General features: G+C 44.8%; 2 protein-coding genes across 3 annotated transcripts in view; one reads left to right on the plus strand and one right to left on the minus strand.

Moving 5' to 3' along the window:
- Positions 1-695: 695 nt before the first annotated feature.
- On the plus strand, positions 696-9,566 carry MAP6D1 (MAP6 domain containing 1). Its single transcript, XM_066621483.1, has 4 exons — positions 696-1,303; positions 4,408-4,525; positions 8,020-8,142; positions 8,572-9,566. The coding sequence occupies exons 1-3, from the start codon at positions 696-698 to the stop codon at positions 8,095-8,097; spliced, it is 804 nt and encodes a 267-aa protein (XP_066477580.1). The 3' UTR covers positions 8,098-8,142; positions 8,572-9,566.
- A 6,472-nt stretch (positions 9,567-16,038) lies between these two features.
- The window catches only part of YEATS2 (YEATS domain containing 2), a 42,654-nt gene continuing 39,955 nt past the window's right edge, over positions 16,039-18,737 (minus strand). For both annotated transcript variants that reach the window (XM_066621853.1, XM_066621852.1), the window contains exon 32: positions 16,039-17,696. In XM_066621853.1, coding sequence (XP_066477950.1) covers positions 17,588-17,696 — 109 coding nt within the window. In that variant the 3' untranslated portion in view covers positions 16,039-17,587. The remainder of the gene's footprint in view (positions 17,697-18,737) is intronic.

Consider the following 18,737-nt stretch of genomic DNA (forward strand, 5'->3'; position numbering starts at 1 on the left):
TCCCCCACCTCCAATACAGATCACAGTACAGCAGCAGCACAGTGTCTGTATTACCTTCTAAAAGCCATCCTATACGCTCCAAGTGCGTGGACAACAAGCATCAATGCTGGAGCTGGGCTGCCTTAGAGCCCAATCCTCTGCATGTCTACTCAGAAGTAAATCCCATTAGAGTCAATGGAGCTTACTCTCAGGAAAGTGTGGCTAGGATTGGGCTGTCAGGCTGCGATCCTATCCACCCTTACCTGCGAGTAAGCCCCACTGACTCTAATGGGACTTTCTTCTGAGTAGACATGCCTAGGCTGGGGCTCTTGATTTCAGAGGCAGAGCCCTGCGGTTTGCTTCCTGGAGAGAGAATGCAAAGCTGGGATGGCAGAAACCAGCCCGGCGACTGGTGCTGTGTGCCCCCCCCCCGTTTTCTCTTCCTCTTTTTGCATCTCCGGCAGACGCTGCAGCATTAAGCTCCTTCTGTCAGCTGGGGGGGGGGGGTGAGGGATGGTGCACGGGGCATCATGTGTCTGTCAGCCGGGGGGGGCTGATATTGACCGGCACGGTGGGGGTTGGTGGGGGGGAGAAGGCTGCTGGCGGGGGGAGGAGGTGCCGCTGCTGGCAGGGACGGGGCCAGCGGCGAGTGTGGTGCGGGGGCAGCCCGCTCTCCTGCTGCAGAGCCCCCCTCCGTGCCTGCCGCCGCCGCCGCCATGGCCTGGCCCTGCATCAGCCGCGTCTGCTGCCTGGCGCGCTTCTGGAGCCAGCTGGACAAGTCGGACCTGGCCGTGCCGCTCACCATCCACAACTACTCCGACATCGAGGAGCCGCCGGAGGAGGGCGCGGAGGCGGCGGGCGCCCCCCCGCAGCAGCCGCGCATCCCAACAGGTGGCAGCAGCGCCGGCCGTCCCCAGCAGGCGCCCCCGCGGGCCGCCCCGGCGCTGCCCGTCTCCGCGTCCGCCCCGTCGCTGCAGGACAGCCTGGCGGGCGCCCGGAGGCCGTCCGGGAAGGCCGGCCGCCGCAGGGAGCCCTTCGCCGCCGAGACCCAGTACCGGCAGGACTTCCGCGCCTGGCCGCTGCAGAAGCGCGACGTCCTGCCCTGGATCGGCGAGGGCAGGCGGCTAGAGCCCCTTGGGGCGCCCCCCGCCGCGCCCGCGCCCGCCCCCGCTTCACCTCCCCACGCCGCCGTGCCCGGGGGCTCCCACGTGTACGTGCTGCCCACGGCCAGGCAGCCGGAGGAGGTGGGCGGCAGGCACGGCGGCTCGAAGTACGCGTGGTCCTCCTCCTCGCCGCCAGGTGTGCCCAAGACCAGCTCTTACAGGTAGGCAACCACCTGCGGGGCGGCTCCGTCCGCCGCTTTCTCTCGGGTTCCCAAAGCCTGCCTCGGAGGGGCTGTAAGAAGCGCAAAAACAGCGCCTCTGACCATGTGCAGAGTGCGTTCCAAGTCTTTGTCAAAGATGAAGCTGTGAGCCGTTTGGAGACTTTTGAGGAGGGGCAGGATAGAACTAGATCACTGGCTCCCAACCTGTGGACCAGGGACCACAGGTGGTCCGCCAGACTCTGAGAAGCAGTCCACAGGGTCTCAGGAAAAAAACCCACCTTTAATCACTTCCCCTCTCTCATTGTGCAGGCAGTCTCCCATGGACCACCAAAGAGGGCAGAGAATGGACTGCCCACAGCCACAACCACTGAAGTGTCAGCTGTGGTTGTGGGCAGGCCATTCTCCATCCTCTCTGACAGGGAGACCAGACTCTCCACAGCCACAAATGGTCCAGGACAATTCCAGTTTTTGTCTCAGTGGTCCGTGGGCTTCTAAAGGTTAGGAACCACTGCAATAGATAGATAGCCAGCCAGCCAGCCAGCCTCTTTGTGGTACCCACAGATCAGCACAAATAGCACTCCCAGGTAGGGGAAAAAGGCTGGCAGCTGTGTGTGGGTTTGCCCAAAAGGAGTTTGCAGCACTTGCAATTGCAAGGCATGTGTGCTGGAAGTCTAGCTGGCATTGCTGGTGGCCTTCTAGTATGCACATTTACAGCAAAGTGTGCATGTGTGGGTGTACATGCCACCATCACGCATGACAATCTATAGGTAGCCCCCCCTTTGAAATTTCTGTATAAGCATAACATAGAAAATAATTCACAAAACCACAATCAGACCCCTGTGCATGTGGAGCAACCAGGGGCACACATTGCCAGGGCTCACAGCCTGGCATCCAGGCAAGCTTCAGTCACTGCACCTCTCAATGGATTTAAGGAGTTTGCCTTTTCCCACCAATGCAGGAAAGTTTCCCCCACTCTTCTTCTCTCTGTTATCATTGACCTCCTTAGTCCTCCCAAGGCTTTCTCCACAAAAAAAAACAAAAAACTAAAAATTCCCTATTATTAAATGTCATCGCGGTTGATTTTCTATTAGAACAGTATAGTACAGTGTATCTCAAACTGTGGGTTGGGACCTACTAGGTGGGTCGTGAGCCAATTTTAGGTGGGTCCCCATTCAGTATTTCATTTTTAATATATTAGACTTGATGCTCCCACAGTATGTGATTGCATTTGGGGAAATGTTACAGACCTGTACTTTTAACAAGCTACTATGTATATTCTTTTAACAATGATAGTTAATGGGACTTACTCCTGGGTAAATGTGGGTAGGATTGCAGCCTAGGATTGTTAAAAATGTTCCTGCTTGATGATGTCACTTATGATCATGACATCGCTTCCAGTGGGTCCTGACAGATTCTCATTCTAAAAAGTGGGTCCCGGTGCGAAATGTGTGAGAACCACTGGTATTGTATATATTAAAAGGGAAACATAATGACAGGCCCTAGGAGAGCTGCCATCCATTACAGAACACACTTTCCTGGGCGTAAGCTCTACTGAATACAATTGGACTTCCTTCTGAGTAGACTTGCATGGGATTGTGCTGTTGATTCCCAAATGTGACTTATATAGTACAATCCTATGCATGTCTACTCAGAAAGAAGTCCCATTTGGGTTAGTTGTACCTACTGCCAGGTACGTGTATATAGGATTTCAGCCTTCATACTCATTCTCTTCTGCTGAACCCAGTAGAAAGGTCACAGATCAGTACTGTGTTTGTACTATACAGTATCGCAATGGATATAGCTGAACGTGTTATTTCTGCATTCCTGTTCTTTCCTTGGATAGGTTCATTTCTTCCCACTTTGGGGTGGGAAACCTTTATACATGGCAGCTCTGTCTTACTCTGGTGGACCCTACCATCCTCTGAAGATCCGTGGTCACTAGCATGACCCTCTAACCACTCCTGAGGCATCCTGGGTCTCTTACCCTCAAATGGGGTTGTCAGCGAAGGCTTCAAAGAAGTGTCCTGGCATGACCCAGGCTTTAAGTGCACATTGTCTATAGCCATTGGTTGCCCTTTTCTTTCCAAGACCATACCCTAAGTTATTTGCTCTCTTTAAAAAAAATCCCCCAAATCTCATTTTAATTTGTTTTTTTATCTTGACTCAGCTTGTTCCAGGGAAGGACAGCTGTGCTGGGCATAGCACAACTATGTATACTGCCCACAGGAAACAAGAAGTGGAGAGACACTTCTATTACTGTCTGTCGAATTCTAACCCAAAGGGCTTCATTGATGTAGCAAAAGGCCTCCAATTTCTATCAAGAGGTAGGGAATGGACGGATCCAAAGTGGTATTTGCCGGGCACCCAGGAGGCAACCAGAGTCTGAGCTCCATTTGTGAGCTGATGTAATATAGCAACCAAGAGAACGGGCTATAAAACAGCAAGACCAGGGCCAACCCAGGTCCTGCTAATGCCTGAATTGGGGGCAGAGCAGAAGTGTGGAGGAAAGGTGAGTGGTGTGCTGGAGCTTCTCCATAGAGTGGGAGGAGTGGAGGGAGGAGCAATGGAGAGGAGTGGGTAGACAGAGGTGGCTCCCCGCCCACCAATCTGCCCCTTGATGTGACTGTGACCCAGTCAGCCTCATGGGTGGGCTGGGCTTGACAAGGCACCAGTTCAAATTTCATGCATTCCATAAGCACACTGGAGGGTCTTAGGTAAGCTGCTTAGCGTCAGCTTCTCGTCTGCAAAAAGGGGGAAAGAGTCCTTACTAGGATGTTGCAAACAAGAGAATGCATGTGGAGTATTTTAAACCCTCAAAAACACTATACAAATACCAAGTATATATTAGCATTTATCTCCTTCATGGTTGATTTCAGTCTGGTTTGCATCCAACACTTCTATGTTGCTTTCATTGCTGATGCCTGATTTTGCTCTTGGGTGGGAGCAAGAAGATAATAATTTAAAATGCATTTCGTACATGTTTGCAGCTTACCGTGTCCAAAACGATAAAGAGACTGTCTCAACTTGCTTTCCTTCCTTCCAAGCAGCATTCACTCTTTATAGGGCTTTTGTCACCTTGCCTTCACCTTGCAAACTCATTTTAGGCACGAGTATCGCCCGTGGACTGGAGCCAAACAATCAAGGCCCGCAAAGACAAAACAAGGGTTCATTATTCCGGAAGATCACTTTGTGCAAGAATCTAGCTACAAGGCAGACTTTAAGGTAAATGTATGAAGCGTTTCGAATGCAGGAGCCTGTTCCTGTGAGAAGGACATAGCCCACAAAAAAAGAGCAACACACAGTGAGCTTCATAATCCCAAAGAGTATGAAAGATACTCCCGATTCAACCAGAGATTCCATGTACATCAGCATTCTTCTACCCATTAACAGATGCAGGCAAATGAGCATTCCCAGAGCTGCATTATGAAGCACATCCAGGTCATGCTGAGCTGGCTGGATGTATTTTCTTAAACGCAGGTGGGAATATGCATTTCGTTATCTGGGGCCACTAGTTATTTCATGCGGCTTGAGCTGAATTGGGCCAGAGTCTGGCATCTTAAAGATTAACCATTAGGCTTATTGCAGCAGGAGGTTTTGTGCGCAGTCAATCAAGTTTACTAATGTGCAAGTCAACAACAGCATCTTTAAAAGAAAATGAAAAGAGAACAACATGCACAATAGATGCAGAATTCCCTTTACTGTATACTCAGACATGGCAAAATAATGCACGCATATCCAAAATACAATAAAAATAACCAATATGGTTGCAGCAAATTCATGTGATTGCTGTCCTCAAGGCTTAATACATTTGGCTATAATTCTGCCTGCAGTGAGGGCAAATGAGGCTGTATGTATCGTAATCCCCAAATCCTTGTCATTTAAATGTAATTTTGGCTATAATGAGCATAGAACTAATTTTGTTGAGACTAGGAGACATCCTCTTCTCCCTCTAATGTCTGGAAAATCCTCTGTATCTCCAGAATCACAGACAGGCTGCCCGCAATACTAATCTTTCGGTAATGACCTTTAAGCACCTTTATAGACATCGATTGATATCTTAATGCAGAAAAAGCCCATCTCAGAGGGTGGTAAATGAATTTAGGCAGGTAGTTCTCCATTTTAAAATCCTCCTTGACAAACTTCTGATTCAAGGTGAGCACCCAGTGAGTTTACATACAAGTGAACCTTTGCATCCTTTTAACATTCTCCAGTTGGTTTTTAAAGCAAAGATGTTGCAGTTGGCAAACTTTTAGTGATAAGAGAGAATGCAGATCATAAGATTAACAGCACAATTCTGAGTGCTGTTCCATTGTGTTAAATGGGCTTACTTCCAGGAGAGTATAATTGGATTGCAGCCCAATCCTATCCCCGGCGCTGCTGCTGGATGCAGCCTTGCCAAAATGGTGACTGCTGTATCCAGTGGCCCTGTTGGGACTGATTTCTCCTCAGGGGAAGGGAACTTTCATCTCCTTCTGCTCAAGGAAAGCCCCAGGTCCCACAATGGGGCTTATCAAGTCTGTACTGGCTATTTGGCCAGCACAGATGCAAGAACCTCTGTGTCAGGCTTTTCAGCCTGACATGGAGAATAGGATCGGTGGAAATCTCACCCCCCTCCTGGGTTGGTTCCTCTACACCTTGCCCTCCCCCATTCCGGAACATCTCCCCCTGCACTGCAAACCTGTACCGCCACTTGGCGGGCAGACTTACCAACGCTGGTGCCATGGAGTCATCAGTAAGGTGCTGAGGCCCAGTGCTGTCAGCCCTTCCTCTCTGTGTGTCATGGATGTGCCTTATGGCACATTTGCAACATCTGGCACTAGTGTTGGAGCTCAGTGCTGGCACTGGAGGCCCATTGGATTGGACCCTGTCACTGGCTGTGGAAGCCTGTATATTATAAGGACACTCCTTTTTTCTACGTACTCAAGAAACGAGATCTGGCAATCATTTTCATTTTATAAGAGTGATTCTGTGGCTCTGTGTAATGGAAGGCTGCTAAAGCTTTACAGTAATTGATACCGGACCTACTTCTGCCCTTAACAATCATAGGTAGGGAATTAACTGCAGAACATATAAAATGATTCATAGTTGCCTCCTACTCTGCAGACCTTCCTTCAGGTCCCCATAAGTCAGTGCCCTATAGAAGCAGAGGTATTCACTTAGCTGTGAACACCGAATGAAACCACAGAACTTCTTTCTTACCTTGCTTTAGCATGCCTTTAACTCTTGTCCATAACATGGACAGCGTGTTATGCTTGTGATCAACTCTGTAAATGCCATCTTTGTAGAAGGAGTTGGAATGGGAGAGATTAGTGATCAGGCCCTCTCAGTTTGGACAATGTTATTTCCAATTTTATCTTGTGCCTCTTATTCATCAATTAAAAAAAAATCCTACAGGGAAGAATCTGAGTAAGAATAGAGTCCTATGCAAGGTAAAGATTGTTATGGGATTCCCTGCCCTCCTTTTTTCAGCACTTGCACGTTGATACAAAGAGATTGTATCTGGTTCAAATGAATTGATTTGACCATGGTTGCTGCTGCAGAGAACTTTCCCATGTGTGCAGTTCATGTGCAGGGAGTAATGTTTGAACTGTGCCTGAGCTGCTAGTCCAACAGAGTGTAATGTTTGCATAAGAACATAAGAACAGCCCCACTGGATCAGGCCATAGGCCCATCTAGTCCAGCTTCCTGTATCTCACAGTGGCCCACCAAATGCCCCAGGGAGCACACCAGATAACAAGTGATCTCATCCTGGTGCCCTCCCTTGCACCTGGCATTCTGACATAACCCATTTCTAAAATGAGGAGTTTGCGCATACACATCATGGCTTGTACCCCGTAATGGATTTTTCCTCCAGAAACTTTTCCAATCCCCTTTTAAAGGCGTCTAGGCTAGATGCCAGCACCACATCCTGTGGCAAGGAGTTCCACAGACCGACCACATGCTGAGTAAAGAAGTATTTTCTTTTGTCTGTCCTAACCCACCCAACACTCAATTTTAGTGGATGTCCCCTGGTTCTGGTATTATGTGAGAGTGTAAAGAGCTTCATGTCGTTGAACCACTGTATGGGTCTGAAGAGTCCTCATCCAAGGATCATATCACAGCATGGGTAAAGACTCTTGGGTGGCAAACGTAAGTGTGTGAATTCACTTAAACCAGCCCTCAAACATCTCCCTTTGGCCTAGCTGATGGGCCAGTGTACTGTAGTGACAATTGGGTTTGTGTTTATGAAAGACAGGTTGAGATCACTTTTTAATCACAAAGTTCACTGAGTGGCCTTGAACAAGACATTTTTTCACAACCTAACCTAAGCTTAAAGGCAAATAGCAAATAATCCAAATAGTTGGAAAACAATAATGTTGAATACCATATTCCCACTGTGCATGTACATTATCCTAAATATATGGCTGGGCACTAACAGCAGCTCGATATAACAGTTCATGGGGAAGAGATTATAGTATATATGGAAGGGGCAGAACTTTGACCCTATGCAATCACTACCACCACCCACAGCTCTTAGCCCCTATTTGCTCCTATTTTAAAGCGAACCCTCCAAAGATGATGATGTGTGATGTCCCATCTAGTTGGAGTAACTTTTGAGTAATAGGAGAGCCCTGAATATTTCATGACACAGAGTATAACTTTTATGGCATTAACTTGGAGGATAACTGAAAAGTAAAAATGGGGCAAATCCTGTGGCTTTTCTTTCTTCTCTCCAGATCCCAGAAGCGAAGGCTAAGTTTTCTCCAAACCCATCTGCGGTTTTCCAGGCTCCGACTCGCATTCTCAACGTCTGAATATGGCTCACGCACATTTCCCATCCAGGCAGCTCAAATGTTCAGGTTGTGAAAATACACAGCTATGCAACTTTCATGAGTGGTGTTGAGATGATCAGAGCAGGTTTGATTAAAAGCAGCTACAATAATTACCAGAATTTATGCATCTATTATGAACATGTAAATCATAAAGCACTTGAGTTGGAGATGGCATAACATACAGCAGAGAGTGACCTAGTTTCATAGAAATAGGCTCATTACTGGCTGGGCTGGGATTGCATTTAAGATCTTGACTTTGGGCGCCCGAGAATTTTCAGCAATGCCTAAACACATGGATGCCATGGCAAGGTTTGTACTAAAACACACACACTTGCCATGTTGTTCTACAGTCACATTGGCAAGAGGTCAATAAGAGAGATCAGGTAGTTTTTGAATTTTGCTTAAAAATATACAGTAATCTGAGAATCAACCTCGATATCTCTCCTGTTATTGCAGGGACTACGATGTTTCCTTGATGAGGGTCCTTCAAGGTCAACTCTATGACCTTTTACTCCTTTTTCTTCAGAACATGGTGCTTCAAAGAAATATTTGACTGGATTTTTGAGGTTCTGAAAAAAAAATGGAAGCAACATCTCATCTTTCCTTAAGAGTCCCCCAAAAGCCCTTATTCTGATTACATGCTTCTCTAGATTCCTTTCATCTTCAAAGCCAAACCACCCCCATCTTAAAGGTGCAGCCTTTTGTCAGTCAAGGCAAGGCACAAGTGTCCTTTATGGCCCTATCTCAAATCCCCAACTTATGAGTTAGCCACATGCTCCCCTCCACACATATATCAAAATGCTTCCAAAGATAGACTTGAATCTAGAGTTGAAAATCACAAAAAGAATTCTGCCGGATCAGACCAAAGACCTGTCTAATCCAGTCTCCTGTTTTCCATAAAGGCCAAACATATATCTCTGGGAGACCAAGAAGTGGATCCTGTAGGAAAACAGTCCTTTCCTGCTGCTGTTTTATAACTGACATTCAGATGCATACAGCCTCTGAACCTGTAGAGTAACCTCTATAGCTATCATGACAATTAGCCATTGAAAGACATGAGTTGGTTTAATCGCCTTTTAAATGCATTTCGGCTAGTGATCACTGCCACATCATGTAGCAGTGAATTTCATAAATTATTTATGGGCTGGGTGCTGTAATACTTCCTTTTGTCTGTCCTGAATCTCCTGTCAATCAGCTTCATCAGATGACCCTGAATTCTAGCATTATGGAGAGAGAGAAGAGATCTATCATATCTCTCCTCCTTCTTGTTCTAAACAAAAAATACCCAAGTCTTTCCCTATAAGTCCTTCCTTATATGGAAGGTGCTCCAGGCTTCTGATCAACATTTCTTCAAGAATTGATCTACCAGTGGTTCTCAAACTGCTGGGTTGCAACCCACCAGTTCGTATAGGGCTTCCCCCATCCCTTTAAGGGGCAGGGAAGGGGAGGGAGGCAGCAATGCGATCCCCAGGATCGTGTTGCTAAGGGGGGCAAGGGGGGTGCTTTTCTCTTACTTCAAGAAGGCAGGGCTGCGGGGAGCTCTGCGCAGCCCTGCACAGTGCTCCCCAAGGCTTGGAATGTTAGCTAAAAGCAGTTCCGTTTTGCAGGAGGTGGTTTGCGTCCTCTTTTAGCGAATGTTCCAAGCCTCGGAGAGCGCTGTGCAGGGCTCCCCGCACCTCCTGCAGCCCTGCCTACATAATGTGAATGCAAAGCACCCCCCCTCACCCCCCTTAGCGACGCGATCCTGGGGATTGTGTCACTGCCCTAGCCTCTCCCCCCCAAGAACTTACTGAGGAAGTAAATCTCCCTCAAAGTTTGAGAACCTCTGATCTACACTTCTTTAATACTTGTTTCTATCCCAGTTCCTCAGCAGGCCAAATGAGACTCGGACCATATGAGTCTCTGGAGCAACACTACTGAATGAAAGCTGAACTTTTCAGCTATGAGGCAAGTTAATTTGTTTTCTGTCTATTCTAAAGGGCAGTGAGGTGGTTTACATGACAGTATCGCAATAAAATAAGACCCATGAAAGTGCAGCTAAAAGGCAACATAGTACCAAAAGTTCACAGCACCACAAGCATTCCCTAAGTTAAATAGCCAACATACAACCTTCTGGTGGACTGTAGCCCTGAAATACTTATGAAATGAAGGAGGCTTTAAAGTGAGGCATATTTATTTATTTCAGCAGGAGAGAGGCCACAAAACTGTGAAAAAAAAACAACTCATCAGTAGAAATACAAGGGAAATTACAAGGTTCCTGATAGTATCAGCTTTTGTTAGGAACTGGTAGCACTAACTGGTTTAGCTAAAAAAATGACAGGGGACTAGACATTGAAACAATGACCAATTTAAGTTGTAGTAGTTCTATTTACTGTATATGTAAATACTGTACATAGAGAAGACTGATCCCTCCCAATGAGTATGCTTAGTGTCATTTTATTTAACATTAATTATTTGAGTATGCAAGATAGAAAATGTATTGCCTTGAAATCCTAAATCTTTGTATATTGGTAATGCTAGTGCTAAAGAGATGAATGTTACCTAGTGGCTATTATATAACAATTTTCCATGAAGGTTCATTTTTAAATATCATTATGAGACAAATAATTTTTGTATAGTACTGACCCAGAATTAACCTTCGCCTAGACTCTTTTAATACATCATTTCTTAGTGTTAGTTCACTTCCATATAGATTGTATACATTTTTATCCGAATGATTTATACAGGATTAACTGATTGCCAATTTAGCATTTGTTTTCATTTATTTTTGTAAAGGTCAAGGTAGAATAATTGGTTGCCCTGATGCCAGTGCACATGTGGGACTCTGATGTGTACATGGAACTTCTAGTCAAGCAGAAACATTCCTTCCCTCCAACACTGGGATGACTCCATAGCAGGTGGGAACCCTCTGTCTGTTTGTGGGTGTCCCAGGCAGAGTATTTGCCACTCATTTTTGACATCTGTCCATTTGAATGAAGCAAATGTTGTCAACAACATATAATCAATCTTTTGATAATTCATCAGCGGTCAAATATACCTTGAGCAAGAAATTATAAGAATGAATGTTATGCACAGAAAGTTAGATGCACCACTGACTGATTAATGGGACAAAAATCCTTCCTGTTTCAATGAGATTGGGTGTGTAACTGCATCACATTGCATTCAGCAGCCAGAATCCAAAGGGCTATCAGGCATCTTCAATGACTTGGGCAGGTCCATTGGGATACTTGACTTTTTTTAAACACCAGACCCACCATGTTTCCCATACCATATCACATCACTTCTGAGTCTACTGTTTCAAAAGCAACTTTCTGTTCAGAACAGGGATGCTGTCTGAGAAAAAACACCAAAGCCACTGTGTGTGGTTCTTTGGTACCCAGCCACCATCTATTTTGTTAAGTGGGTACTTCAAGAGGTTAAAGCCAACATTGCTTCCTTGATTTCTTAAGGGAACCACTGGCCAAATGAACCTACATGATCTCACATACAGTATAAGAAACAATTAGCGGTGGGGCAAAGTTAAAATAATTATTTTACAGAAATCTGATTTTTAAAAATATTCTTATCTGCATGTTGAATGTTTGAGTAAAAATTTAATTCTGCTTGAAGCAATTGATTTAATTGCTTGATTGATCTACTTCTGATGTCTTTAAACTTCTGAGTTTTAACTGGTCCAGTTATTTGCAATCTTAACTTTTACTAATGGAAAACCACACTGCCTATTTGGTTTCTGTTAATACATTTCTTTGAAGGAAAAAAAAAAAACCATGACAACAGAGCAGTTGTACAAGAAGTGTGTATTTTATGGAGTCAAAGATAATTCAATAAAAATGTATTTTGGCTACAGGTTCTTTTCAGTTTTTAATGGATTTAATGGTTGGAGTACTGCAATGTGCAATGAACATTTTTCAAGAAATCATCTGTTTTACATCCAGGAAAGCAAGAGCATAGTAGGAAACTGCACACCTACTACTGCTAAAGTTCCTGGGTTCCTCTGGTATTGTAGCTTACCACTTTCCTCTCTCTCTGCATTTCACTTTTGCTTCATCCTCCCTTTTCCAATGCAGGGAGTAGGAGAAGTAAAGGCTGGCTTGCCCTTAGGTATTGGGGTGGGAGGGGAGTATTTAGCATGCTGCCTCAGATGCCAGGTCCTTGGGCTAACCCTTTTCTGACAACCTGTTCTGACTTCACCCCTGAATTTTACAACCAGAGTGATATGACACTTCCAGTAGGTGTATTCCCCAGCAGAAGAGAGAAAGAGACGATATATGGTGTCCTCACAGTCGTGTTTCCAGTCCACTGCCAAGGATCTCTGAAAGCTAATCTGTATGTGGAAATCAAAGGCATCTGGACTATTCAGAATGTATGACACTGGCACAAATATTAATGCGCTGCTTCCCTTCCAGCCTAACCATATGTTGGTAGATGGGTTTTTGAGTTGCCACTACAGTATTCTGTAATTACTAAATCCAGCTGTGTGATTAAGCATTTTATAAAACACCTTTTAAAAAAAAATACGCTATGAGTCATTTTGCTAATACAGTATACTTTTTTCAGAAATCAGTGCAAGATAGATGAAACTGAAAAATAGATTTTGGTAACATGCAGAAGGTCTCACAAACTTGTTCAAGAAGGCTAACCAACCCGTTTTACCTAGTATCTTGCATGTTTTGACTAACAGGAAGAATACCAGGCAAAGAATACCAGGGAAGAATATCAGGCAAATCTCTAACAAAAACCCTTGACTTCCGACGGGCGGACTTCCCTCAAATGAGGAGGCTGGTTAGGAGGAGGTTGAAAGGGAGGGTAAAAAGAGTCCAATCTCTCCAGAGTGCATGGAGGCTGCTTAAAACAACAGTAATAGAGGCCCAGCAGAGGTGTATACCGCAAAAGAAGAAGGGTTCCACTAAATCCAGGAAAGTGCCTGGATGGCTAACCAGCCAAGTTAGAGAGGCTGTGAAGGGCAAGGAAGCTTCCTTCCGTAAATGGAAGTCTTGCCCTAATGAGGAGAATAAAAAGGAACATAAACTGTGGCAAAAGAAATGTAAGAAGGTGATACTGGAGACCAAGCGAGACTATGAGGAACGCATGGCCGGCAACATTAAGGGGAATAATAAAAGCTTCTTCAAATATGTTAGAAGCAGGAAACCCGCCAGAGAAGCGGTTGGCCGTCTGGATGGTGAGGGAGGGAAAGGGGAGATAAAAGGAGACTTAGAGATGGCAGAGAAATTAAATGAGTTCTTTGCATCTGTCTTCACGGCAGAAGACCTCGGGCAGATACCGCTGCCCGAATGGCCCCTCCTGACCGAGGAGTTAAGTCAGATAAAGGTTAAAAGAAAAGATGTTTCAGACCTCATTGATAGATTAAAGATCAATAAGTCACCGGGCCCTGATGGCATCCACCCAAGGGTTATTAAGGAATTGAAGAATGAAGTTGCAGATCTCTTGACTAAGGTATGCAACTTGTCCCTCAAAATGGCCATGGTGCCAGAAGATTGGAGGATAGCAAATGTCACGCCTATTTTTAAAAAGGGAAAGAGGGGGTACCCGGGAAACTATAGGCCGGTCAGCCTAACATCCATACCGGGTAAGATGGTGGAATGCCTCATCAAAGATAGGATCTCAAAACACATAGACGAACAGGCCTTGCTGAGGGAGAGTCAGCATGGCTTCTATAAGGGTAAGTCTTGCCTCACAAACCTTATAGAATTCTTTGAAAAGGTCAACAGGCATGTGGATGTGGGAGAACCCGTGGACATTATATATCTGGACTTTCAGAAGGCGTTTGACACGGTCCCTCACCAAAGGCTACTGAAAAAACTCCATAGTCAGGGAATTAGAGGACAGGTCCTCTCGTGGATTGAGAACTGGTTGGAGGCCAGGAAGCAGAGAGTGGGTGTCAATGGGCAATTTTCACAATGGAGAGAGGTGAAAAGTGGTGTGCCCCAAGGATCTGTCCTGGGACCGGTGCTTTTCAACCTCTTCATAAATGACCTGGAGACAGGGTTGAGCAGTGAAGTGGCTAAGTTTGCAGATGACACCAAACTTTTCCGAGTGGTAAAGACCAGAAGTGATTGTGAAGAGCTCCAGAAGGATCTCTCCAGACTGGCAGAATGGGCAGCAAAATGGCAGATGCGCTTCAATGTCAGTAAGCCTAAAGTCATGCACGTTGGGGCAAAAAATCAAAACTTTAGATATAGGCTGATGGGTTCTGAGCTGTCTGTGACAGATCAGGAGAGAGATCTTGGGGTGGTGGTGGACAGGTCGATGAAAGTGTCGACCCAATGTGCGGTGGCAGTGAAGAAGGTCAATTCTATGCTTGGGATCATTAGGAAGGGTATTGAGAACAAAACGGCTAGTATTATAATGCCGTTGTACAAATCTATGGTAAGGCCACACCTGGAGTATTGTGTCCAGTTCTGGTCGCCGCATCTCAAAAAAGACATAGTGGAAATGGAAAAGGTGCAAAAGAGAGCGACTAAGATGATTACGGGGCTGGGGCACCTTCCTTATGAGGAAAGGCTACGGCGTTTGGGCCTCTTCAGCCTAGAAAAGAGACGCTTGAGGGGGGACATGATTGAGACATACAAAATTATGCAGGGAATGGACAGAGTGGATAGGGAGATGCTCTTTACACTCTCACATAATACCAGAACCAGGGGACATCCACTAAAATTGAGTGTTGGGCGGGTTAGGACAGACAAAAGAAAATATTTCTTTACTCAGCGTGTGGTCGGTCTGTGGAACTCCTTGCCACAGGATGTGGTGCTGGCGTCTAGCCTAGACGCCTTTAAAAGGGGATTGGACAAGTTTCTGGAGGAAAAATCCATTATGGGGTACAAGCCATGATGTGTATGCGCAACCTCCTGATTTTAGAAATGGGTTATGTCAGAATGCCAGATGCAGGGGAGGGCACCAGGATGAGGTCTCTTGTTATCTGGTGTGCTCCCTGGGGCATCTGGTGGGCTGCTGTGAGATACAGGAAGCTGGACTAGATGGGCCTATGGCCTGATCCAGTGGGGCTGTTCTTATGTTCTTATAACAGCTCCCCTAGGATTTAGAATGATTTTCCTTGCTGCCCCCAGCTCCCCATGGATGATTTCTACTCAAGTCAGAATTCACCTTGAGTGCTGAAGAGAGTTTATATCCCAAGTGCAGATATGTAACCTCACTTTATTGGATCTTTCCATCCTCATCAGATATCCACCTCTCTTCAGGTTAAACACATTTTATGAAGGAGACTCATGTGTGAATTATGCTGGTTTAGAGCATTTAAACAAGAAGTATTTTTTAGCAGTGAAAGTCTCAAGTCTTTGTAGGTTTGTCTTTCTTACGGTGTTTGCAAAGTACGTTTTGTAAAACTTCATACAGTATTTGTATAGCACTTCAATTGTTCAAAGTCACACAGATGTACTAACTTGCTATAGTTCTTACAAAAACCCTGTAGGATAAATACTATTATACACATATTACAGCTGGTGGAGCCGAAACAGAGAGGGAATGTCTTTCATAAGGCCACCTTGTGAGTTCATGGCAGAGGTGTGGGTCAAACCAGAGATGTTACGATTCACAGCTCAGCCCCTTAGTCACTATGCTACATCAGCTCCTTCCCCATTTTGTACTCCTTCTGGAAGCAACATTATGTGTCCCTTCTATGAAACAGAGGTCCCTCAGAGTAAACAAAAATTAGCATTAATTGCAGGGAGTACAAGATGTCTATCTAGAAGCAGCAGCAATGAAGCAAGGGACAATCTCACATGAACATGGCAGTTGCCAATCATCAAGTCCCTCCAGTCTGCACTGCAGATGTGTAAGTAAACAACATGGGCTCAGAGCAGGGGGGGAAAAAAGTCCAGCCTCATCACATTCAATAAACAAAATTTATTGTAAATGTATATTACATAATTATACACTATAATACAGTGATGCCGAGGAGTTCAGCAATGGACCAATTTATACCACAGTAGTTTTTAATTCATTTGGAGGGTTTTGCTCTAATACAGCAAAGGCAGAGTCTGTGTGCACGCACAAACTCACACAAGCTAGTTAGTTTATTCTTCATCTTAGCCTTAATTTAAGAGACATGTTTTAGAGCAACTGCTGGACAACATCTGCCAAAATCCAACATTAAACTTGAATCATGCTAAACGTGGATAGGGCAGGGTTTTTGTCCTTTTCATTGAGAAACAGATCTTTCATTGCCTCAAGATAGCACTGTACCTTCATTGGACTGAATAACACTGATTTCAATAGTGATCTTTTCTCTTCAGATTGCTCTCCTCCAAATCAAGTAGAGCTATATGGAGAGGGAATAAGCAATCAAAATGCTACTACTAAGTCTTGCGAGGGCCAGTTAGTCTGCCAGTATCTCAGTATAGGTCACTGTAGGGTAAGAAGTCATACATGAAAAGTATCATGATAGACAAATGGACTGGTATTCTTCAGACTTTTCCAACAGCACTTTGGAGTGTTTAAATTTCCAATTCTCTAAATACACTGAGAGGCACAAATATAAAGCACTGAAAAGCTTGAAGGAAACACTGTCGCACAGCTAGAGCACTGAGTTTTCAAATCTCCTACTCTAATGTCAGCAAATGATTCCTATTACCAGGAATTCAACTGGAGTTTTGCAATGGGTCCTCACAATTCAAGATTTTAAATAAGCAAGCAGAGTAAGATTTGAACACACTGAGGGAAAAAAAATAAGGGTCAGTTCTCTAACCCTTAAACTGTAGGCCAAGTAAAGGATCTCAGTCAAAAGCAACCCATAGGGGAAAAACAGAACAGCAGCACTGTCGCTTGCAGCAGAAAAACAAACTTACTGTCCTGGCAAGTGACACCAGGCTATGCAGCCACTTCCGTTTAACAGCTGATTTCAGATTAGTCCACTTGGACTAGCTCCCAGAGTACTCCAAACAAGTTTGCAGAGGAAGAGTCAGCAGTTCCGCTTCCATCACCAAGGAAACAAGTATTTATTCTGAGAGTTTGCCATGCCTGGTTTGTCACTATGCATCCTAACAGGATCAGTGTTTACAGCCCAAGTGTGTACCTGTCAAAGCCACTTGCTACCATTATTATGCGTTTTATCTCAGTGGGAGACTAGCTGTCCACACCCAAGAGTGATCTCTGGATTACACTAACAGGGGCTTGTGTAAAGAATGATTTTATGCTCAAGTCACAAACCAGTAATTTAGACCTAAGGCAGTAACATAACCTCTCACAACAAGCTGACTTAGGGTAAATGAAATCTTGACTGCTGAATTTGGAAAAAGATTTTTAATTACTCTTTCCTAAAAAAGAGCAACACGAACATTTAAAGTTTTTTGTTTTAATTTGGAACACTCATTTATATTATTTGAGTGCTTTGTTCCTATAAGGTAACCCAAGTTTTCAGTACTAAAATATATATTCAGATGCATTAGAATTGTACCAAGGTCTTTATTATAGCTTTCAGGTCGCTTTTCACTCTAGATCACTGTTCTTCATTCAGTATCCCCATATGCTTGTTCGTAAGGAAATCCAGAAATGGAATATTGCAGATGGCTTGGTGAATATTCATCACTGTGATCTCTCTTGGAGCCCTGTAAAGAATATGAGCCAAGGGAATGCAAGTAGTCAAGCATTTATGTAGTGCTTGGTTAAGCAAACAGTAACAAAATCCTGAAGGGGTAAATGAAGCAAATAAAATTACAGAGATGCACTAGGTACAGGGGTGTCAAATATAAGGCCCAGAGGCCGGATACGGCCCCCGGAAGCTTTTTATCTGGTCCTCAGACTCTCAGCTGCTGAGCAATGCTGAGGTGTAAATGCTGAAACAGCAGCCTACATGAAAATTGGGCTTTCTCATATCTTGAAATATGATCAAGATTTGTGTATTTTCTCTTCTGTCATTTGCAGTTAATGCAGTTAAAGTGCTGATTTCTGACCATCAGTTGCTTAATGTCACTTCCTCGTTAATGACGTCACTTCCAGCCCTCCGCAGGTGCCCTGAATGCTAACTTTGGCCTTCTGTATGAAACGAGTTTTGACACCCCTGAACTAGGATATAATTCACAAAAATCCTGCAGTATACTGCCATGTAAAGATTAGAATAGATTATTAACCCTACACACGCCTAGGTAGAAAGTCCTAATGAGCCCAGTGCCATAGCTTGTGATGTGAGAAACTCAAGCTGGACACATTAGTGAGCTGAAAAGCATGGATCCCTGATCAAGTGAGCTCCAGTCCACAAAAGCTTGTGTTTTAAGGCAGCGAAGTTGAACCACTGTGCCTTGGCACAGTGCAAATGATCCATAGGTGTGCTGCAGCAGTTTTGAGGAGGGTCATATTCAGATCCCCCATATTCAGTAGGGTTATTGGGGGATGTGAGCCAAAGGGCCGGCATTGTAGTGTCCCTTGTCAACTGCCAAACAAAGACGGTGTGCTTTGAGAATTTTAGCACCTTCTCCGTGTGCTGCGATACGACAAAGGCTGAAAACGGCAGCTTTAAGGTGCTAAAGGGCTCTTTGTTGTTTCTGCAGCAACAGACTGACACAGCAACCTCCCTGGCGGCAGTAGTCTTGTGTCCAATAGCACTAAACCATTTTAAAATCAATATTTTCATTGCGTCTCCAAAGTAACAC

The sequence above is a fragment of the Tiliqua scincoides genome, chromosome 3, assembly GCF_035046505.1.
Source record: "Tiliqua scincoides isolate rTilSci1 chromosome 3, rTilSci1.hap2, whole genome shotgun sequence".
Classification (NCBI taxonomy): Eukaryota; Metazoa; Chordata; class Lepidosauria; order Squamata; family Scincidae; genus Tiliqua; species Tiliqua scincoides.

What these genes read in the sequence shown, in the direction of transcription:
- MAP6D1 (XM_066621483.1), top strand. Translation starts at nt 696, where the DNA reads ATGGCCTGGCCCTGCATCAGCCGCGTCTGCTGCCTGGCGCGCTTCTGG. An exon ending in CCCAAGACCAGCTCTTACAG is followed by an intron (nt 1,304 to 4,407) that starts GTAGGCAACCAC and finishes AACTCATTTTAG; the next exon opens with GCACGAGTATCGCCCGTGGA. An exon ending in GCTACAAGGCAGACTTTAAG is followed by an intron (nt 4,526 to 8,019) that starts GTAAATGTATGA and finishes TCTTCTCTCCAG; the next exon opens with ATCCCAGAAGCGAAGGCTAA.